We start from the raw sequence: 23,956 nt of genomic DNA, 5'->3' as shown, positions 1-23,956 counted from the left end.
GAATGGAATGGAATGGAATGGAATGGAATGGAATGGAATGGAATGGAATGGAGTGGAAAATGATGAAAGCTCAGATTAAGTTACTTCCCCCCCAAGTTCCTCAAACTCAGGTGTGACTAATACAGACCCATTATCAGAAGCAAATGTACTAATCTGTCTTCCAGTAATAACCATCTCAGAGCCATAACGATAAGAGCAGAGGTTTGAGGTAAAACAATGAGGCATGGCTCTTTTTAAGAACCAACCATAACTAAGAAACTCTTCCTCTGGTCCTGAAGGATCAATGTGGGGTCTTTATAAAGTCTTTATGGCCCCTTCCCACAAAATAAATAAAACCAAAAGCGATATAGCTTTTGGTAAATTTGCCTTAGTAAGGTAGCACACAGTTTCCATATTAGAATCAGGTTCTAGTCCACCATTAGGTAGCTGACATCATCAGGAAGCCAAGTCAAAATACAAAACAAATAACAATTACATTGATGATACAGATCCCAAATGCCACCATCCTTCAAAGAATGGAGTGTGTACTGGAGTTGCTGTGTTGATAAAGTGTCCATTAAAAACAAAAGAAGGCCAGGCACAGTGGCTCACTCCTGTAATCCCAGCACTTGAGGAGGCCAAGGCGGGCAGATTGCCTGAGGTCAGGAGTTCGAGATCAGCCTGAGCAACATGGTGAAACCCCATCTCTACTAAAAACATAAAAAAGTTAGCCAGGTGTGGTGGGTGCCTATAATCCCAGGTATTCTGGAGGCTAAGGCAGGAGAATCTCTTGAACGTATGAGGCAGAGGTTGCAGTGAGCCAAGATCACACCATTGCACTCCAGCCTGGGCAGCAAAGTGAGACTCCATCTCACAAAAAAAAAAAAAAAAAAGAACAAGCAAAGGCTGAATTATCCATCATTGTTGTGATAAGTACGGTCGTGTTCTTTTGTTTTGTTTTGTTTTGTTCTTGTTTTTGTTTTTTATATGTTCCCACCCATCACAGAACTTACAATCTGTTCAGTGAAGCCAGAATTCATGCTTATGAAAACTTCGGAGCCCATACAGGGCAGTGCAGAATTAACTGAAAAGGAACCATTCAGTGAAGGTTAACAGAGACGAAAGGACAAAGAAAGCACAATGGTTGGAGCCTCTTCCTAGAAAAGCTGAGAACCGAGGGAGTCTCAAAGAATGGATGGGATTCCCTAAGTTCGAGAGAGGGCTGAGGAGGGAGGGATTGCAAGCAGGCAGATTCCAAGTTAGGAGCAAATCACAGCAGTAGGGATATGCCCCTCATGGCCCAGGAACGGGAAGGAGATGGGCCAAACCTTGAAAGGCCTGGATGCATGAATGTGATGTTGACTGAAGACCAGTCCAGAGCTGGTGAGCAGGGCAGGCAAGGAAACACCAGGAGGACAAACTGCCCTCCACAAATTCTCCCGTATACAGTCATGCATCACTTAACAATGGGGGTGCATTCTGAGGAATACCTCGTCAGGCAATTTCCTTGTTATGAGAACATGCTAGTGTGTACTCACACAAACCTACATGGTGTAGCCTACTATGCACCTAGGGTATGTGGTATAGCCTATTGCTCCCAGGCTACAAACCCATGCAGCATGTTACTATACCAAATAGCCTAAATACGTAGTAACACCACGGTAAGTATTTGTGTATTTAAACATAGAAAAGACACAGTAAAAATACAGTGTATTATAGTATCAGGGGACCATCCTCTATGCAGTTCATCATTGAGCGAAATGTTGTTATGCAGCCCATGACTGGACATTATACCTTCTCCTTTTACTTTTTTCTTTTGATACTGTCCATGAATGTAAGGGTGGGAGGATGTAAATATAGAAAAAGGTTTACATTTAAAGTAGTAGCTCAGGTCAAACAAAATTAGAGCCCTTGTCTTCTAGTATTCTCCAAAGAAGAAAGAATCCTGAACTAAAATATTAGCCCCAGTGCTGTACAACATCACTGGGTAGTGTAAAATCAGAGACTGTGCCGATTTTACTCACTCCTCTCTGGCAGGAGGAGCACAGAGCTCAAAGAGGGGTTACTCTAGCTTAATTCCTAATCAAGTCAGGAAGTGAATCTTGAACATCACTGACAGATAACTATCTAGTCTTGACTTCAGTACTTCGAGTGTCAGGATATTCACTATCCTATTAATAATAGATGACTAATAACAATTGCCCCTCTTCGAACTCTGAATCAGTTAGGATTTTGTTTGGTTGAAAGTTTTTTTAAAAAAAATAACTGTAGTTAAACAAGGTAAAAATGTATTTTATGTAAATTTTAGGTACAAGCAGTCATAGCAGTGGTATGACCTGCTGTGGCCTCAGAGACTCAGGTTCCCTATATTTTTCTACTCCTTTGTGTGGCTTCTCCAGAGTTATCTCATGTCCCAAAATAGTTGCTGAAGCTCCAGCCCTTAGGTCCTAAGCCCATTAAAAAGGAAAGAGGAAATGGGGCAGAAGAACTTGCCTCTTCCCTTTAAGGTCGCTGCCTGGAAGTTGCATTCACCATTCCACTGACATCTCATTGGTCAGGAAGACACTTCTACCTGCAAGGAAGTCTGGTAAATGTAGTCCATGTTTCAGATAGCCATGTGCCCACAATAAAAATCATGAGGTTTAATTTTTTACAAAGAAGGAGAAAGTAGATATCATGTTTCTATGACAGAGTCTAATGTAGGCCTCCTCCTGGAAAATCCAGGAAAAATCGATTTGGCTTTAAAAAAAAAAAAAAAAGTTTTGGTTTTTAATCTTCCTTGGTAGGACCGTGCTCACCAAAACAATAGGGAGAAGATGCTCGTCTGTGGAGTGGCTGCTACCAACAGTGTCCATGGCAGCAGCAGAATTTAGCTGCACCTCCCAGAGGCCTACAGTTTACTCTCAAAGTCAGAACAAAGCAAGTAGGCAGAAGCTGCACCCCTGCTTTTGAAGTCCTTCTTTTGGAGCTGTCCAACAATCCCTCTTGGACTGCCCACCAAAGCCCCAGGAATGCCACCCCCTCTCATACACTGCTGTGGTGTAGGTGAACTCAGGTGGCACTGTCCTAGCCTTGAGCCCTAGTGGAAGACACTGGCTGCATCCACTTGGTCTCCCCAGCAGAGGAGATGGTGCGTTTCTATTGGGCATCTGTTGTCCATAGGAAAATCTTCCTAAGACTGAGTCAAAACCTGCTCTGTCAAAAATCCAGTATTTAGGCACTTCTGTCTGGTGTCCTAGGCTCTGTATCTAGTACATAATTAAAATCACCTACCAGGTTTTTCACCAAAAATAAAAATTGCTAAGTGTTAACATTGTAACATGAAATCAAGACTACTAAAAACCATCAGTTTCACATGCCAGGCCTGTGAGGAAGTGAAATGTGCTTTTAGTAAAAGATTATAAGGAGGCATGGGAATGTACATTTTTGCCTAGTTTGGAGGGTTAAAGGATTGTTTAAAATTAGACATGATAAACCTAAAAGTTTGAGCAAGTTTTAGAAGTCTTGTGAAAAATTAATTGTAAAAGATTTTGTGTATGAACATATTGGCTAAATTTAAAGGGGTTTTATTCAGTTTTTTCCATGCCTTTGGAATAAAGCAAAACATGGTTTTCTAAGAGCACAGATCTGTTCTTTAACAAGAATTTGTAAAGAGTTATAAAAGGTTTATGAGAAGCTCACCTTATGGTCAAACTGATTTAGACTGGATAGATTTGTCTATACGGTTTTATTAAAAATTGGGATTGAGGCTGGATACAGTGGCTCACGCCTATAATCCCAGCACTTTGGGAGGCCGAGGTGGACAGATCACCTGAGGTCAGGGGTTCAAGACCAGTCTAGCCAACATGGTGAAACCCCGTCTCTACTAAATATACCAAAACAAAATGAGCCAGGTGTGGTGGCGGGTGCCTGTAATCCCAGCTACTTGGAAGGCTGAGGCAGGAGAATTGCTTGAACCCAGGAGGTGGAGATTGCAGGGAGCCAAGATCGCGCCACTGCACTCCAGCCTGGATGGCAAAAGACAGTCTCAAAGAAAAAAAAAAAAAAAGTGGTTGGAAAAAATTTTTCACTGTTTAGTCTAGTCCTGCCGTACAGAGGAAATTAGCTTTCTCTCCACCCTGCCCATTCAAATATTTGAAGACATATACGCTTTTCTTGTGATTTATGTCTTCATCCAATTAAAAACATGCAGCTTCTTCTGTTGTAAGTTATAAGTTCCTCAAGAGCAGGGTGCTATCTTCTTGTCTCTGTGTCCCCAGTCCTTTCACTGCCTAGCTCATTTGGATTCCTTACATTTTCTGGTGGAATGAATAATAAATTCTACTTTTATTATTTTCCCCTAAGTCATGTCTCTTTAGACACATGCAGCCCAAATCTTTCCTAAAACAGATTGGCCAGAACATTTTTAAATTTAAGGATTTCCTTTCTTTTTACAGAAAATAATATATCTTCATTCTAGAAAACGTGTATCAATAATAACCAAATCACAAACAGCCCAATGCCTAGGAATGAATACTATTAGTATTTTGATTTATATTCCTCTTAGTTTTTTTTTTCTGTGTATGTATATATATTTTAATGTACATTTTTCATTGGAACGAGATCATACAATTTTAAAACCCACTTTTTATGCTTAACAAAACCTCAAGGGCATCTTTCCAAGATAGTATACCTGAATATGCCATGTCATTTTTTAAAGTTCTTTTGTAATTCAACCGAAATAGAAAAACAGAAAAGTGCACAAGTCCTAAGTATTCTGTTTGATGAAATTTCGCTAATTGGATGCATGTGTCTTACCAAGATGCAGATTAGGAAATTGAACGTGACCAGAACCTCAGAAGTCTCCCTTGTGTCTCCTCCTCATCACTACTCCCTGCAGGGACTACCATAGACATTTTTTAACTTCCATAAATGGAATCACACTGTATAACTGTATATATTATTTAGTATCTGTCTTCTTTCAGCATATCAGTTTAATGACTACATCCTATTCCTTTATGTTGCTGTAATATAATTTATTCAGTTTATACCTATTGTTGTATTGTCATAATACATTATTTTTTCATTATTTTTGCTTTTACTAAAAATTCTGTAATGAATATCTATGTACTAAAGCAGTGACTTTTTTCTGTTTAGGTAAAATTCACAGATATGAATTAAACTTTTAAGTTTTTCTTACTTATATTGCCAAATTGCCGTTCAAAACAGTTGTGCCCATTTTATGTTCCCATCACAATGTATAAGACTCCCAGTTTCCGCGATGTGGTCTAGAATTGAATATAAAAGCTCAGACGTAATCCAACCTAACATTAGTCCTGAATGTCTCACTTCCCTTTACTGTACACAAATAGACTGCAAGCACAGATAATCTCCAAGTTCTCTGACAAAGAAAAAGTTAGGGTGATAGTGCTGGAAATGACCTTGGAACAACAAGATGCTTATTTTCCATCAACAAGCTTATTTTCAGATGAGAATCCAGAAGTCCAAAGAGGTAAGCTTTCAGAGCAGATTCCCAAAGAAAACCAAATTAGAAAACTACATGTAGGAAAAAAGCAGCAGAGAAACAAAATGTGTCTTTAGCAGTTACCTATGGGGAGTGAAACTATTTTTCTTCTTCATTTTACTTTTCTGAATTATCTAAATCTTCAGTAAAGAGCATATATTTCTTTCACAGTGGAGAAAAAAAGTATTTCTTTAAAAGAAGAGGGCAGACATGGTGGTGCACACCTGTAATCCCAGCACTTTGGGAGACCGAGGCAAGTGGATAGCTTGAGGCCAGGAGTTCGAGACTAGCCTGGCCAACATGGTGAAACCCTGTCTCTACTAAAAATTAAAAATTAAAATTAAAATAAAAATTAGCTGAGCATGGTGGTGCACGTTGCACGCCTGTAATCGCAGCTACTCAGGAGGCTGAGGCACAAGAACCACTTCAACCTGGGAGGTGGAGGTAGAGATGGCAGTGAACCAAAATCAGCAGACTGGGCAACAGAGCAAGACTCCATCTCAAAAAATAAAATAAAATAAATAAATAAATAAATAGAAGGAAAAATAGAAAGGAGGAGGTAAATTTGTAAGTTTCCTATTCTATACACTTAATATATGCCTAAGACTTGGTACAAAGTAGGCTACAAAATAGGAAAAATGGTGTGTTTAAAAATCTGGAAGAGGCAGGGCACTCTAGAACAATGAATTCCAAGAATTCAGAAACCCAAGCAAGCAGAACCTGAGTGAAGTGACTTTTGAAAAGCAGCTCTGGTCTGTCAATTTGAAAAAATAAATGTGCTTGATGAGCTGGGTCTGGAACAGGCCCTGGAGACCTCTGGGTGAAGAAACAAAGGATCGGTGGTTGGTTGGTTGGTTGGTTGGTTGGTTGGTTGGTTGGTTGGTTGGTTGTTTAGTTGGTTTTTTCATTTTTTTGTGGTTTTTTAATTTTTCTGTAGATTCGTATTCAGCTGAAAGGACAAGTGATTTCATGGTGTTTTCTTATGAGCAGTTTACAAATCTTGTCTCTGTCTCTGTGGGGTTAGGGTACCGTGAGCTGTAGGAGCTCACCAGCTTCATGGGGTAAAAACATTTCAGAACCACCACCAACAGGCACCAGGAAAGGTGTCTGCCCTTTCCTGTCACCTGAGACCTGAACCTTCCTCATTTTCTGTCCATGTAAGAGCTGGAGTCTGGCATTTGGTTTCAGAGTCTTGATTAATGAGGGATTTCACATCTCGCTGTGGCTGTAGTGGGTGTTGGCTGAATGAATCGTAAAATCAAAGAGTGTTAATTAGGACATAAATGAAATCACATCCCTAAAGTCTACTATTTATAGTTAATAAGTGGGCCAGGCACAGTGGCTCACGCCTGTAATCCTAGCACTCTGGGAGGCCGAGGTGGGCAGATCACTTGAGGCCAGGAGTTCAAGACCAGCCTGGCCAAGATAGTGAAACCCCATCCCTACTAAAAATACAAAAATTAGGTGGGCATGGTGGCACAAGCCTGTAATCCCACCTATCCTGGAGGCTAAGTCAGGAGAATCGCTTGAACCCAGAAGGCAGAGGCTGCAGCGAGCCAAGATCACGCCACTGCACTCCAGCCTAGGTAAGAGAGTGAGACTCAGTCTCAAAAAAAAAAAAAAAAGTGAATAAGTGATGGGGCCTGATAGGGTTGCCAGATTTAACAAATAAAAATACAAGAGCCATAGTTAGATTTGAGTTGTAGATAAACAATGACATGGCATTTAGTATAAGTCTCATGCAGGATTTGACTGGGTGTCCTGTATTTCATCTGGCCAGCTGATGGGGCCATGATGAAAGCCCAGCTCCCAGTGACCATTCCATTCAACTGCAGGCTGTGCAGTGCATTTCCCAAAGGAAGTCTGTCTGATTTCCAGAAAGACAGGTCAGAAGGGCCCCACATATGAGAGGCTGTAGAGTTTAGTGGTACCAGGGCATAGCTGGCCCTTGGCATGGTTTCTTCATCTGTGATAGGATTGTAAACAGCACCTTCTTCAAATAGCTGTTGTAAGAATTAAATAATTACAAATAGAACATATAAAACAGATATTTATTAGATAAAATATCAAGCCAAAAGTATTGTGACTTCTATCTGAATAGTCTGCAATGACTTCTCAAACATATTTGGTCTCTCAACTATACCATTGGTGCAAAATAGGCCACAGTTCCCCTACTATTCTCTCCAGCTTTGTGCTAAGAAAACCAAAAATTCCCTTCATCTGCAAGAGAGAGGTATGGCCCTGATTTTGATAAGGCAATAAGGACTTTTATTAACCATCATAATAATTATTCATTCATGATAGAACCATTATCTTAGCATTATTACATTGTAAATATAAAAAGAAAAATCAACAAAGACTTCCTGCAGTGACACTGGGGAGTTCACAGCAAATTGCCTTCCTTAGGTTATCTAATCTAGAAGTTCCAAATCAGGCTAATCATCAGAATCACTGGGGAATTATCCTTTTTTATTATGAAAATATTTCAAACATACAGCAAAGCTGAAAGACTATTACAGTGAACACTTGTATACCTACCACCTAGAGTCTTCAGTTAACATCTTACTACAAGTTGAGTATCCCTAATCCAAAAATCCAAAATCCAAAATGTTCCAAAATCCTAATCTTTTTGTATGCCAATGTGATGCTCAAAGAAAATGCTCATTGGAGCATTTGGGATTTTGAATTTTAGGATTTGGGATGCTCAACTAGTAAGTATAATGCAAATATCCCAAAATCAAAAAAAAAATTAAAATATAAAACACTTCTGATCCCAAGCATTTCAGATAAGGAGTGCTCCTGTATATCTTGTCTTGTTATATATCTGTCCCTCTATTCATCCATCAATACATCTCTTTTTCTTCTACACTTCAAAGTAAGTTGAAGATGTCTGTACACTTGCCCTGGGGAATTTTCTAAAACTCTTAAGTTCCCAAGCCTCAGCCCAGAGATGTACCGATCTGCTAATTCAGGAATTTTTCCAAACAACTCCCCAGCTTCACTCTGGTAACCATGCTGATGGAGCCCTTATTAGCTGAAACATTACCAGTCTCATGTCAAAGGGAAAAGACCTGGCACACCACGTGCTGGGTGTAAAAACCTCTGCTCAAAACCGGTACACATCCGCCTCTGCCCACATTTCATTGACCAAAGCAAGTCCCCTGGAACTCTTAACTTCAAGAAGTTTGGGGCAGGCTGGGCATGGTGGCTCTCACCTGTAATCCCAGCACTTTGAAGGCTGAGGTGGGTGGATCACCTGAGTCAGGAGTTCGAGACCAGCCTGGCCAACATGACAAAACCCCGTCTCTACTGAAAATACAGAAAATAGCCAAGCATGGTGGTGGGTGCCTGTAATCCCAGCTACTCGGGAGGCTGAGGCAGGAGAATCGCTTGAACCCTGGTGGCAGAGGTTGCAGTGAGCCAAGATCGTGCCGTTGCACTCCAGCTTGGGCAACAGAGCAAGACTCCATCTCAAAAAGAAAAAGAAAAAAGAAAGAAAAGAAAGAAGGTGGGGAAGAGTCACCCTTACACAGGCACAGGGAGAAGCACTATGGAAGGAAAGCTGGAATATTTAAGAAAGTAATACAATCTAACACAGGAAGCCACTCATTTAATTCAGCCTCTTCTCTTTACAGAGAAGCCAGCACCCAAAGAGGCAAAGTGACTCTCCCAGAATCACTGGCTAGTTCAAAGGAGGCGTGGCCAAGAACAAAGGTCCCCTAATGGACTTTCTTGTTATGTACAGGGTTGCCTTTGTTGATATACTATACACAGGCACTGATAAATAAGGCACGGTTTCTACTATCAAGACATTCCCAGTCCCATTTAAAGTTTTTCCATATAACCTTCAGCTGACCCTGGCATATTTCCACATATTCACCAAATAACCTGAAGCAGTCAGTGCATTTCAGAACTGATAAAGATGTTGTCTTTGAGGATAAAGATCTATTTATCTCAATTGTTTTCGGTCCAAGAGGGTCAGTTCCCAGCCACAGCCTGCTGAAGCTCGGCACAGTGATGCAGCTCTTCCCAGATGGAGAAGGTTTCAAGTGACTCATAGGCCCAGACTGGTTGAGGATCATTCCTAGGACACAGTCAGTTCATGATCTGATGGCATAATAGTTTTTCTCAGAAAAGAGTCATTCGTTCACAAAAACCTCAACCCAACATAGGGACCTATTTTCATTTAGGGAGAAAGAAATATTTCAACAGGCAGAAATATGATAGATTTCTAAAATATGGAGATTAGAAATAAGATAGTTTGATTTGCAAAAGATATTTGATCCTCTCACTAGCTGTAACTGGGAAGACTATGCGCCTTTAAAGGTGTTAAAACAGTACCAGGATATAAAACTGCTTTGTCCAACCTTTGTAAGCTCATGGAATTTTAGTGGGAATAAGTTAGAAAGAGTTAGAAAGACTTTTAAACATCACCAACAGTAGCTGCCACATTTTGCAGATAATAATTATGATACTTATTATGAATTTCACTTTGCCAGCTACCGATCCAAGAGATTCACATGCATTATTTTGCCCTCACAACCAACAGGCATTGTGACCACCCCCATTTTCTAACTGAAGAGGTTGAAGCTCAAAGCAGATATGTGACTTGATCAAAGTCATCTAACCAGATGGAGAATGGTCTGAGGTGTGAACCTGGAACTCAAGCCCTTGGGTCCCGTGATCCTCTTATGTGAAAGGAGCAGAGCTGTCACTTTCTTAGGGCCACAGGCTCCTGGACACTGGCTGTCATTGTCTGTGACACTGGGCCAGGTTCTGTGGGGATGCCAGCCTAAGTGAAGTGGTTTCTGCCCTCCGCAAGCTTCGGCCTGGCAAAGAAAGGAAGAGAACGTGAGCAAACTGTGTGTGCTAGAAGCCAAAGAGAGAATTTTTAGATGTTGGTCGTTGGTGTTACAGAGTCAAAGGTATCAAAGACTAGAAGCAAGCCAACAAGTAATATGACAAATATGCAATCGCTGTTGAACTGTAAAAGAGCAATTTCAGAGTGTGATAAGATAGGAGATAGTTTCCAAGAGGATAGGGAGTCAATAAATGAAGAGGAAATGAAAACAGGCAGTTTTCCGCTGCTAACAAAAAAAAAAAAAAAGAATATAAAGATAACTCAGAGGACACACACAATGGTAAAAATATTTTCATTTGGACTGGGGAAGAACCAAGCATGATGTTATACAGAAGAAAAGATGCCAACCAAGAGAAATATATTTCATATGGACAAAAAAGAGAGCATCAGGTTTTTGGATCAGGCAGAAGAGGATCCATTTATCATTAAATTTTTTAGTCTTTCAGCTGCTATTATGAAGTGTCTATTATATTTCAGGCACTGTATTTGGGCACCATGGCGAGCAAAGCAGACCCAGATTCCACACACAGATACCATAGAACCTAATAAGGAAGACAAAATTTTAAGTAAATAATATATATCCATATAAACTAGATACATGTATCTGTACATACATATGCTTTGTCTATCTATTAATATGTTTTATATGTATGTAATTTCTCTGCTTTGGCTCCTGTAAAATATAATATATATATTTATATTATATATATTTGTATTTTGTATATATTCAAACTTATATTTTACAGGAGCCAAAGCAGGGAAATCATATGTATAGTACCACAATAGCTATTAAAATAATACCACAATATAAAAAAAGCTGTGTCCAACCTTTGTAAGATTATGGAATTTTACTAGGAAGAAGCTAAAAAGATTTCTAACCATCACCAACAGGAACTGCTTCATTTTACAGATAATAATTCTGATCCTTATTGTGTGGACTGGGGAAACTGAGCATGATATTATACAGAAAAGAAGCTGCCAACCAAGAGAAATAAATTTCATATGGACAAAAAAAGAGGGTATGAAGTCATCTGTAATATATGTATATATTTTACAGGAGCCAAGGCAGATAAATTAGCCTTAAGCTAAGTGGCATGAAGTTTTCCAAACAGGAGAAAGAAGGATAGAGGGCAAAGGACGAAGACATCAATGTTCTGAAAATGCTGAGGAAATTAGATAGTCTTCATCTTAGTGAGTAAGAGGGTTAAACATGTGAAGAAGAGAGAAATGAGGATGTGTTTGAAGGACAATGGGAAGTATTATCATCCAGTCATGGACGTCCAATTAATGCCCAACTTGATACCAGGAAAAAAGAAGGATATTTGCCAAGAAGCACTAAAAACTATTATGAAGTTAGATAGCATGACTCATTTGGTTCAGTTTTCAGACTTTCTCAAGGGAACTCTTAGCAGCCCAGAGTAGATGCAAATAAAGCCTATGGTGGGCTGGGCAGGGAGAGCAGGCTGATGGTGACACGGCAGGTTCCTTAGAACTGAAGTGGGGCAAAGGATTCAAAGTTGCTAGAAAGAGCCTGGCATCTAGCTAGCTAGGGAGGTAAGTGGAGCCCAAAGGGAATGGGCCAACCCAGTATGGTCATAACGATGGCAAGGAACAAGTTGAGAAGAAGTGAGGTCAAGGGAAAAGCGAAAGGGAGAGAAAGATGTTATCAGAGTGGGAGAATACATCCAAATAACGAACGCTGAGGTTCAGCCAGAGCCGCGGGGGGCTGAAATTGGGTTAGTGATGAAGGTCATTGGTACTGAGGAGGCTTAAAGATCTCTCAGACTGGGGTGGAATGGGAATTAAAGCCTGGAAAGCTTTGCTGATAGCAATTAAACCCAGAGAATACTGTTCTCTCTGCTTTGAAACTTAGAGAAAATAAACATTGAGTTTTCTAAATTAGATGCATGTATCTTCACATACACTGTCACATATATACACGTGTGTGTGACACAGAGAGAGAGAGAAAGAGAGATCGTGCACACACGGATATATCTTAAGTACCTGCAAGTGGTCTGGAAGTCTGGAAGTAATGGCTAGTCCCCAGATTCATTACTGACTTTGGATTATGTTTAATTTAAACCTTGATGTGCCAGACAGTGTAACTCAGAAAGAGCTATGGAGGTGTATAACCCCCCTTCATTGTAAATAGCTTTTACCAAGCACCAATATTTTAACAGAGAGATGTTAACAGGAAAATTTTCATTGACATTTGGGAGAACAGGGGACAAATTTCAGAGACTTTTCAAATGTAGACTTGACAAAGCTTGGCAACTGGTCGGGTATGGGAGATGAGGAGGTAGAGCCTCAAGTGGAATGAGGCCGAAAGTTGGTGATTATTTCCCCCCCATTTTACAGATGAAGAAACTAAGATTCAGAGAAATTAAAAGATTGCTCTGTAACCACGTGACTAGTAAGTGGCAGAACCAGTGTTGATTGTCAGATCACCCGTCCTGTGCCCTTCATAACACTTCATACTCCTCCACTTCCACCCCTGTGCAGAGGCAGAGCCCTTTCGTGCTCCAGGTTCTATTACTGAAGACACCAGGCTCAGCCTTATGCCATCTTTCCCACACTTCCCTTGTGCTGGCAAAGGTGATTAATTACCCTTCCCCTTCCTACAGAGTCCCAGCCAGTGCTTCTGTGATGGTGTTTACAGGCCCCACTCATAGAACCTATCACACTGCTGTGATGATGGTTCACCCGCCCGTCCTCCCCACTAGACTGTGACCTCTCTGATGGAAAAGACCCAGTTCTGGGTCTTTTTATTTCTAATGCTTAGCAGTGTGAAACCCACACTAGCTGTCCAACAGATGTTTCTTTAAAAAGAGCTGTATCAATTAAGCTTCATGCTTAATTCCAGGTAACATCCTGGAGTTAGTAAGATGCAATAAAATGTCAACAAAGGTCATTTTAGGCTGGGCCCGGTGGCTCATGCCTGTAATCCCAGCACTTTGGGGGGCCAAGGTGGGTGGATCACTTGAGCTCAGGAGTTCGAGACCAACCTGGTCAACATGGTGAAACCCTGCCTCTACTAAAAATACAAAAATTAGCCAGAAGTGGTGGCACTCGCCTGTAGTCCCAGCTACTCGGGAGGCTGAGGCAGGAGAATTGCTTGAACCTGGGAGGCGGAGGCTGGTCCTTATCTTAAGGAGCCTAGCTAATGAATCCAGGAGCTATCTCACAAGAGAGGATTGCTCCTGTCAATACAAAGCAAACTGGAAGAGGTGACCCACGTGGGCATGCTGAGGTGATGCAGGTGGTTTCAGTTCTACCTCTCAAAGAACATCAGGTACCGAAGAGAAGGCAGACGTAGACTCCCTGGGCTGGTAATTCCCATGCAGTCGTCTCCCCTCCCTTCCTTCTATGGCAATGCTGTCGAGACCTGTAGGGACATGACTTACTGAGATGGGAAGTGGACGCTCACAGTACCTGCACTTTTCACAATATAGCACCTTTGGCCTCTCAGGGAACGCTTTTTACATTTTCCACCTTTTTGTGAGGTATTTACAGATATCTTCAAAATAGAATCTCATATTACACACTCTCTTTGTGAATCACATCATGTGGTATGGTGTATGGGCTTGTTCAGGGGTCCCAGCCTTGGGTAATGATACACTAAAAATTAGTAAGATGATAGTAAATGTGACAGCCCCTGTCTGTCATCAGTCATCTTGCCACCAGAGGACACAGCCCACTCATTCTGAGATGTGGTTCCTCAAAATATCTTTTGCCGTGTAACAAATTAGCCTGGAGGGATATCAAGGCCCCATTGTTTTTTATTTAAAAGTCATCAGTTAAGACCTCAAAGATATGTCAGTGGCAGTATATGAAAATTTATGTTTCTACCAGCAATTTTTGTGCTTTCACTGCAGTGATAAAATCACTTTGTTCTTCAGTTTGGAGCCAAGGGAAGAATCAAGCTATTGTGTAGATTACTTAAAATTCCACAGTGCCTGCGCCATTTGGCCAAAGAATGCTAAAAATCTGCAGCTGTTGCTCCCACGAAAGTTTCTAACTGGGGCAGCGGCTGCTGTTCAACACACAGCTGTTGTTAATTTGAGCTGAAGATTTTTAATTGCCTTTGTGTCGACATTTATTAAATAACATTTTAGAGGAACAAAAACTGTAATAGTCATATTAGCAGGATGCTGAAGGAAGAAAATAATTGGAACATGGCATTTTTGCCTTGTAAGCCAAGTCTGAAAATACCTTTTCCACATGGAGGGCTGCCAGCCATCCCAGGAAAAGCATTTCCAGGTAAATCCAGCCGCAGAAACTATGATGGCCTTTGCAGGAGCTCAGCCACTTCACCCCTTAGTCATTTACCTGGAAGCACTTCTTCTCCGGAGTGGCCTCCTTGTTCCCACACTCTCCATTCCCATTATACCAAGAGACAGGAGGCAGTGCTTACAGTAAACATAGCATTAGCTGGCAGTTGGCTGCTTCTTTAAGTGGTCTGCATTATTTTGGGGAGCCTCTATAATTGCTGTTTTCCTGTTACATCCAGCCCATCCCTGACAATACTATGAGGGGTCTGACTTCCTCCCCATTTGGCTTAGAGCAGCTGTATAGATGAGCAGAAGATAGAACACTCAGATCTTTCCTGGATTTTCTGGCAAGGCAAAGAAGGGGAAATGAGGGGCCATTCTATTAAAAAGGGTCAACAACTAATGTCCCTTAAGAGGAAAGTTGCAAACTGCACAAAGAAAGGAGCTTTAAGTATGAAAAAAGGCAAACCAGGAAAATTGCAGAATGAGTTGTAAATCCTCATTACCATACTAAAATTTCAATCACGTTTTGCATGCTGATGGTAAATATTTCCTTTTAACTTTGTCAGGCATTTATGGCGAACTTATGACGTGCAAGGTGCTGTGTAATGTGCTCAGGGCACCCAGAGAAGCCTGCAGGGCCGGCGACCAGTGAGGGAGCTGCAGCCCAAGAGTAAGGCAGGCAGGGATTGGTTATACGGCGCTGTTTACAGCATTGGCTCCAACAGAGTTGAGGATGAGAGGTCTGGCTCCTGCCAGAAGGGGGGAGCATGTGATCTGGGCCTAAGGGCTGAGGAAGACCTTGATCATTAGAAAAAAGGATGAATGTGGCCAGGCACAGTGGCTCAGGCCTGTAATCCCAGAAATTTGACAGGCTGAGGTGAGAGGATCGCTTGAGGCCTGGAGTTCAAGACCAGCCTGGGCAACATAGCAAGAGACCCTGTTTCTACAAAAAATTTAAAAATTAGCTGGGTGTGGCGGTGTGTACTTGTAGTCCCAGCTACTCAAGAGGCCAAGCAAGAAGATTGCTTCAGCCCAGGAGTTTTGAGTTCAAGGATGCAGTGAGCTGTGATTGTGCCACTGCACTCCAGCCTGGGGACAGAGCAAGACCCTATCTCAAAGAAAAAAAAAAGAAAGAAAGACAAGATGAATGGGTAAAGAAAATGTGCTGGAATATAGAATATTATTCAGCCATAAAAGACAGAAATGCTGCCATTTGTGACAACATATTGGAAGACATTAATGCTAAGTGAAATAAGCCAGGCACAGAAAGACAAATACTGCATGATCTCACAGGTACGTGGAATCTTAAAAAGTCAAATTCATAGAAGCAGATAGTAAGAATGGTGGTTGCCGGGGCTGGGGAAGTGAGGAGAAGTGGTTCTGGAGACCTCATGTACAGCATGATGGCTACAGTTAACAACACTGTGTTATATACTTGAAATTAGCTAAGAGAATAGGTGTGAAATGTCTTCAGCACAAAAAAAAAAAAAAGGTTAACTATATGAGATGCAGGTTTATTAACTTGATTGTGGTAATCATTTCACAATATATATGTATATAGAATCGTCACATTGTATACCTTAAATTTATAGTTTTATCAATGATACCTCAATAAAGCTGGGGGAGAAAACAAAGAGAAGAGAAGGAAGGAAGGGCCTTTCAAGCTGAGGACCAAGAAGAACAAAAGCATGGTATCCTGGAAAAGTCTGTATAGGCATAGGAGGCCACTAAATGCTATGGAGGTGGGAGTGCCCTACTTTCCAGACACATGGAAAGCATTGAAAGAACTGTGTTAGTCCAAGAACTGTGTTAGTTGGACATGACAGTGCTGGAGGAGGGTAAGAAATGGGGGAGAGGGATCCGGCGCAGTGGCTCATGCCTGTAATCCCAGTACTTCAGGAGGCTGAGGCGGGTGGATCACTTGAGGCCAGGAGTTCGAGACCAGCCTGGCCAATGTGGTGAAACCCTGTCTGTATCAAAAAATACAAAAATTTGCCAGGCATGGTGGCGTGCACCTGTAATCCCAGCTAATTGGGAGGCTGAGGCAGGAGAATCACTTGAACCTGGGGAGTGGAGGTTGCAGTGAGGTGACATTGCACCACTGCACTCCAGCCTGGGTGATAGAGCAAGACTCCATCTCAAAAAAAGAAGAAGAAGAAGAAGAAGAAGAAGAAGAAGAAGAAGAAGAAGAAGGAGAAGGAGAAGGAGAAGGAGAAGGAGAAGGAGAAGGAGAAGGAGAAAGAAGAAGAAGAAGAAAAAATAGGGGGGAAAGATGCTGGAGAGGTAAAGTAGGACTAGATTCTGGAGAGCTGGGATGCTGCTGTAGGGAATTTGAATTTTACTCTGGGGGCATAGGAGGCCAATGAGTGCTATGGAGGTGGGAGTGCCCTGCTTTCCAGGCACATCATCCTGCTAGCAAATCTGTGGGGCTCCAAAGCCCCTCCCATTCTGACATGCGGAGATGGAGTGACCGCCATATGCCAGGCAGACAGGATGAGGACCTGAAGTGTGGTGAGGTCAATGTGGCCACAGTGGGGAGGAGAGAAGGGAACGCCTCTGAGAGTCAGAGCTCAGGCTTCAAGTCTTAGGCTTGCTACTCACTAGCAGTGCAGCTTACCCAATGGAGTTAACTTCTCTGTGCCTCTGCTTCCTCATCTGTAAAATGGGAATAATAACAGTGCATGCCTCTTAAGGTTATTTTATATAACCTCATATGTAATACCTAAAATGTTTAGAATAGTGGCTGGTACAATGAGCACTTGACAAAGGTTAGCTATTATTATTATTTTCAGATGTAAAATCCTGTGACTTAACTGATTGAACTTAGAGGGCAAGGGAAAGAGTCAAAGACATACTATTCATGAAAGGGACATGGCAGATACTCAGAATTGATAATAGCTAGGGAAAAAATAAGAAATAAAACATATTGAGGGACAGTCTACAAAATAACTATTCATAATCTTCAAATGTGTCAAGGAACCCACAGAAACTGTTCCATACTGAAGGAGAGCAGAAGGACATGACAACTAAAGGCAATGTGTGATCCTGAACTTGACCCATTGACTTCAGAGGACATTATGGAGTCAATTGGGACAATTCAATTGAAATTTGGAGGGGTCCAAGGATATCATTAGGAAGGAGGAGGTGCTTGTTTCCTTGTTTGTGGGAAATGACATTAAAAGGTTCTGGAGTAAAGAGGCATCCAATGAGCAACTTATTCCCAAGTGTTTCTGAAAGTTCTTTGTTCTCACAACTCTTTTGTAAGTTTGAGATTGCTGAAAATAAAAACACTTATTTTCTTAAATTAAAAGCTAGCATTTGTTGAGCATTACTATCAGGAATTGTGGCCAGTGCTTTGCACATGAGCAGGTTCAGTTCTCCAAGGAAACTTCTCTGACTTTGCATCTCTACCAAAACGGAGCCAAGTACCCCTCCTCTGTGCCCCCATAGTAGGTTGCACTCCTCTTCACTAACTGCCCATGACCATCAGTTACAAGTGGTCTATGAAAAGTAACTGTTTGTTTTTCTGTAACACCTGCCCCCTCCTGCTTCGTGGATAGTCTAAGCTCTTTAAAGGTAAGGGCTGTATCCCATTCTCCACTGGCATCCACCACTCTCAGCACAGCTCCTGGTATAGCAAATCCCAAGCTCCCAATACATGCTTGGTGACTGGAACACTGAGGCTTGCTCACCATGGTGACTACCATTAAAAATGAGGCACCAGACTTGGAATGCATGCATGTCTGACGCATGACTTCTTTTCAAGGTGGTCCTGGCTCTGGCAAAGGCACACAGTGTGAAAAGCTGGTGGAAAAATATGGATTTACACATCTCTCAACTGGCGAGCTCCTGCGTAAGGAACTGGCATCAGAATCTGAAAGAAGCAAATTGATCAGAGACATTATGGAACGTGGAGATCTGGTGCCCTCAGTAAGCAACACGGCCTGCCCGACACTACTGCCCTTCCTGTCTGGGGAGATCTTTGGGGTTTTTGTAAGGAATCTGAGCTGCTGGAACTAAGAAACCCAAAGAAACAATAGTTGTATTTTATTTCCCTCCTTTGCAGCAATCCAGACGGAGGCAGGTCTACAGCAGACAGCCCTTCTGCCCAACCAGGTCGAGCTGGCCCAGGCTCCTTCCATCTTATTTGTCTACCAGACCCTCGAATGTTGGCCTAATTTCACATTTTCCCCCCAAATTCATCCCACTTTAGAATTGGAGAAGTTTCAAAATAGAAGTGAGTGTGGTGCAGCAGAGCCCAGAATTAGAAACCCCCAGAAAATATAAAATAATGCTTTGGTCTAGTCCTGGGAGGTACAATGGCATTATCTTGAAATTTGCTATCTTCTTGTGTAATTTAAGAATATCCCCTTTTCTATCTTTTTTCTTCTTAAGTCACCACCGTCTCTGAGAAGCTGGATGGTAGGGATATCAAGAAATATTCATCCCTGCCACACGGGGTCCCACGCTAGGCTCTGTAATGAGGGCTGTATGATACAGTCTCTGTTAGCAATAGAGCTGTCAGGTTCCTCTCTGACCAGTTTCCCACCTGGAAGCCAGAAGGGTCCTCATGAAAGGAAAACAGACCATTACAATTACCACTTAGCTGGCTTCCTGGAGCCCACCCTTTTCCCTACAGTCTCCTCTTTCCACAGCAGCTGTTATCGGAAAGGGGTCCCGATCCAGACCCCAAGAGACCGTTCTTGGATCTTGTGCAAGAAAGAATTCAGGGCGAGTTGTAAAGTGAAAGGAAGTTTGTTAAGAAAGTAGAGCCGGGCGCGGTGGCTCACGCCTGTAATCCCAGCACTTCGGGAGGCCGTGGTGGGCGGATCACGAGGTCAGGAGATCGAGACCATCCTGGCTAACACAGTGAAACCCTGTCTCTACTAAAAATACAAAAAAATTAGCCGGGCGTGGTGGCCGGGCGCCTATAGTCCCAGCTACTCAGGAGGCTGAGGTAGGAGAATGGCCTGAACCCAGGAGGCAGAGCTTGCAGTGAGCCGAGATCACGTCACTGCACTCCAGCCTGGGCGACAGAGCGAGACTCTGTCTCAAAAAAAAAAAAAAAGAAGAGGAATAAAAGAATGGCTACTGCATGGACAGAGCAGCCCCGAAGGCTGCTGGTTACCCATTTTATGGATTATTTCTTGATGATATGCTAAACGAGGGGTGGATTATTCATGCCTCCCCTTTCTGACCATATAGGGTAACTTCCTGACGTTGCTGTGGCATTTGTAAACTGTCATGGCACTGGTGGGAGTGTAGCAGTGAGGACGACCAGAGGTCACTCTTGTTGCCATCTTGTTTTTGGTGGGTTTTACCCAGTTTCTCTACTGCAGCCTGTTTTATCAGCAAGGTCTTTATGACCTGTATCTTGTACTGACCTCCTATCTCATCCTGTGACTTAGAATGCTTAACCTGGCTGGGCGCGGTGGCTCATGCCTGTAATCCCAGCACTTTGGGAGGCCGAGGCAGGTGAATCACGAGGTCAGGAGTTCGAGACCAGCCTGGCCAACATGGTGAAAACCCGTCTCTACTAAAAATGCAAAAAATTAGCTGGGTGTGGTGGCGGGCACCTATAATCCCAGCTACTTGGAAGACTGAGGCAGGAGAATCGCTTGAACCTGGGAGGCGGAGGTTAGAGTGAACCAAGATCATGCCTCTGCACTCCAGCCCAGGCGACAATGTGAGACTCGGTCTTAAAAAAAAAAAAAAAAAAAAAAAAAGAACACCTTAACCTTCTGGACATGCAGCCCAGTAGGTCGTAGGTCTCAGCCTTATTTTATCCAGCCTTTATTCAAGATAGAGTTTCTCTGATTCAAACACCTGTGACACAGCCAGAATGATTTCTTTAAAGCATTTACCAAAGTGCGTTATTCCCTTCCTCAAAACCTTCCAATGGCTGCCCACTGCACTTAGGATGAAATCCACAGTCCTTCCTGCAGCTCTGGCCTCCAGCTCCCTCTCCAGTGTTATTTCCCACCACTCTCACCTTGCTCACTCCCACCCACCACTAGCCTCCTTGTTCCTCCCACACGTCAGACTGTTCCTGCCTCAGGGCCTTTGCATTTGCTCTGTCTGCAGCCTGATGCTCTCTCTCTTCATACAGTCACACAGTTTGCTCCTTTACTTCATCCAGATCTCTACTTCAGTGTTACACTTTATCGGATGCCTTCCCTGACCACCCAATAGAAAGTGACACCTCTAGCATCCTGTACCTCTTTGTCCTGCTTTGATTTTGTACCTATCAGTTATCTGTAGCTGACTCTTCATTATACATTTATTTGTTCATCAATATTGTCTGTCTTCTTCATTAGAATATAAACTTCATGAGGACTTCATTCATGATTCTAGGGATAGACTCTGACCACACTCGCAATGGCTGCATTCCCCAAGCCCCTGCCAGAAGGCACAGATCCCACAAGCAGGGAGTTCCTCCACTGGCAGCTGACTGCATTTTTCCTCTACCAATTTCCAGACTCTGGTGTATTTCTCCTACTTCATTTACCATAAGCACTTGTTAAATACAAATTTTCAGCAAAGAAAGTGATCTTGCTTGAAAATGCTACTTTACATCTACCAAAAGTCTTTTAAGTAGATGTCAAATTTTATAAAATATTTACTGGAAAAAGGTTAACAGCAAAATACCTTTTTTTTTTTTTTTTTTTGAGACACAGACTCGCTCATCACCCAGGCTGGAGTGCGGTGGAGCAATCTTGGCTCACTGCAGTTTCCGCCTACGGAGTTCAAGCCATTCTCCTGCCTCCGCCTCCCGAGTTGCTGAGGTTGCAGGCACCCACAACGATGATGCCCGGCTATTTTTTGTATTTTTAGTAGAGATGGGGTTTTGCCATGGTGGCCAGGCTGGTCTTGAACTCCTGACTTCAGGTGATCCACCAACCTCGGCCTCTCAAAGTGCTAGGATTACAGGCATGAGCCACCACACCCAGCCAGTAAAATACTTTTTATACCATGTTTTGTCTAGTTTTATTTGTTTTTTGTTTGTTTGTTTTTTTTTTTGAGGCGGAGTCTCGCTCTGTCGCCCTGACTGGAGTGCAGTGGCTGGATCTCAGCTCGCTGCAAGCTCCGCCTCCCGGGTTCCCGCCATTCTCCTGCCTCAGCCTCCCAAGTAGCTGGGACTACAGGCGCCGCCACCTCGCCCGGCTAGTTTTTGTGTTTTTAGTAGAGACGGGGTTTCACCGTGTTAGCCAGGATGGTCTCGATCTCCTGACCTCGTGATCCGCCCGTCTCGGCCTCCCAAAGTGCTGGGATTACAGGCTTGAGCCACTGTGCCCGGCCTGTTTTGTCTAGTTTTAAATTGCCATTATGCCTAATTCATGGAGTGATACCATATAAAATACAGCTACCTTATCTCATCTAATCTAAGATGACATATTTTAAAACAGATAACTGGTAAGAATATACCAGTAAGAAAAAAATACTAACAATTAAACTGTGATGCAGAACTGATTATAAATACCTGCCAATTTCATAGATATTAAAATGGAGGGTGGAGTGGAAGAGTGAAATGGAATATGGTCAATCGCTATCTGCTGTTTACCTTATCTGAACCTTCCTCCCTCCCTCAGTGGATGACTGAAGGAGACTTGGGGTACTTCTAGTGTTCTGTGAAGAAGCTCAGGTCCTGACCACTCTCGCTTTGCTCCAGGGCGTCGTTCTGGAGCTCCTGAAGGAGGCCATGGTGGCCAGCCTCGGGGACACCAGGGGCTTCCTGATTGACGGCTATCCTCGGGAGGTGAAGCAAGGGGAAGAGTTCGGACGCAGGGTGAGTGGTTGTTATGGGGATCCTTCCAGAAGAAAGATAGGGTACATCACTGAGGTTGGGGGATAATTCAAAGTCTATGTCTTTCCCAATTACATTAATGAAAACTTTCCATTACAAGGGGCAGAAACTTGACTCCGATTAGAAATTTTTAAAAAGGAGTAGATTTATTGACTTAAGTAACTAAAACACCCAGCAGTGGTTTTGATTTGGTTGACTCCAGATATCCAAATGTGTTCATCAATTGTCTGACTCTCTCTCTCTCTCTCTAATTCTCTTTCCTTTGTGTTGGCCTCATTTTCTTCCTGATCAAGGCTTACCTTCTACCATCTAAGTGGCCTCATAGAAAAGTGTTTCTGTTTCCCAGTGGGTCCAGCAAAAGACCCAGAGTTATGTTTCCTTATCCTGGATTTGGTCACAGTCCCATCATCACTGAGCCAGTCACTGTGGTCAAGAGGGAAGGGGAGGGAATATGCTGGCTGGCCCAGCCTGGAGGACTAGGGAAGGATGGGAAGGGAGGAGGCGGCAAGGGCACCACACCAGAACCACACGGGGAAGGAAAATTACCCCCAGGAAAAGTAGGGCTGCCTTTACAAGAAGACGGAGGAATGGGTGCTGGACAGGCAGAATCAGAACTACACACCACCCTCCCACTATCCTCCCGCCATCCTACCTCCCAGCTCACCCTCTCCTAGTAAGGGCCTCTTGAGATTCTATAGGGTTTTAGAATGCTGTTTCTATTCCTGGAAAAAAAAAAAAAAAAAAAACCCATTGGGATTTTGGGATTTTGATAGGGATTACATTAAATTTGTAGATCATTTTGAGTAATATCGACATCTGAGCAATATTAAGCCTTCCATGGATTGTTTTAGATTGTGTTTATTCTGATCTTCTAGCCAACGTCTAGGCTGTGAATAAGATACATTCTAAGTAACTGAAGAACAGGAATTTTTTTTTTATACCACCTTAGAATCAAGGCCTGTGCAGGGCTGGGGGTTGGAGGGGATACAAAGAGAGGAAGGTGTGGTCCAACCGTTGAGAAGCTTCTTGTCTATGAGGACTGGCAGTTGTGTAAACATGACACTAAAATACAGTTGCAGATGTGTAACAACTGCTGCAGGATCAACAGTGTTTACTGAGGTTCAGGCTTTTCCCACTTACCTTGCCCTTGAACTTAAGGTTAGAAGAGGTCTGGGAGAGCCTCCAGGAAAGTCAGGACAGGTCCGATGCATTTTTGGAAGTGCTGGAAATAAAAGTCTTTTCTTTTTTTTTTTTTTTTTTTTAAGTTTTTTTGGTACGGAGTCTCATTCTGTCGCCCAGGCTGGAGTCCATGGTGCGATCTTGGTTCACTGCAAGCTCCGCCTCCTGGGTTCATGCTGTTCTCCTGCCTCAGTCTCCCAAGTAGCTGGGACTACAGGCGCCCGCCACCACACCCTGCTAATTTTTTGTATTTTTAGTAGAGACAGGGTTTCACCGTGTTAGCCAGGATGGTCTCAATCTCTTGACCTCGTGATCCACCCTCCTTGGCCTCCCAAAGTGCTGGGATTACAGGCATG

At 42.7% G+C, this 23,956-nt stretch overlaps 1 protein-coding gene across 2 annotated transcripts in view; it reads left to right on the top strand.

The window, feature by feature from the left end:
• The window catches only part of AK5 (adenylate kinase 5), a 279,140-nt gene that overhangs the window by 223,663 nt on the left and 31,521 nt on the right, over positions 1 to 23,956 (top strand). For both annotated transcript variants that reach the window (XM_023209150.1, XM_023209155.1), the window contains exons 11-12: positions 18,384 to 18,547; positions 22,287 to 22,403. In XM_023209150.1, the coding sequence (XP_023064918.1) occupies positions 18,384 to 18,547; positions 22,287 to 22,403 (281 nt within the window). The remainder of the gene's footprint in view (positions 1 to 18,383; positions 18,548 to 22,286; positions 22,404 to 23,956) is intronic.

The sequence above is a fragment of the Piliocolobus tephrosceles genome, chromosome 1 (genome assembly GCF_002776525.5).
Source record: "Piliocolobus tephrosceles isolate RC106 chromosome 1, ASM277652v3, whole genome shotgun sequence".
Classification (NCBI taxonomy): domain Eukaryota; kingdom Metazoa; phylum Chordata; class Mammalia; order Primates; family Cercopithecidae; genus Piliocolobus; species Piliocolobus tephrosceles.
This window is presented reverse-complemented; position numbering and strand designations above follow the sequence as displayed.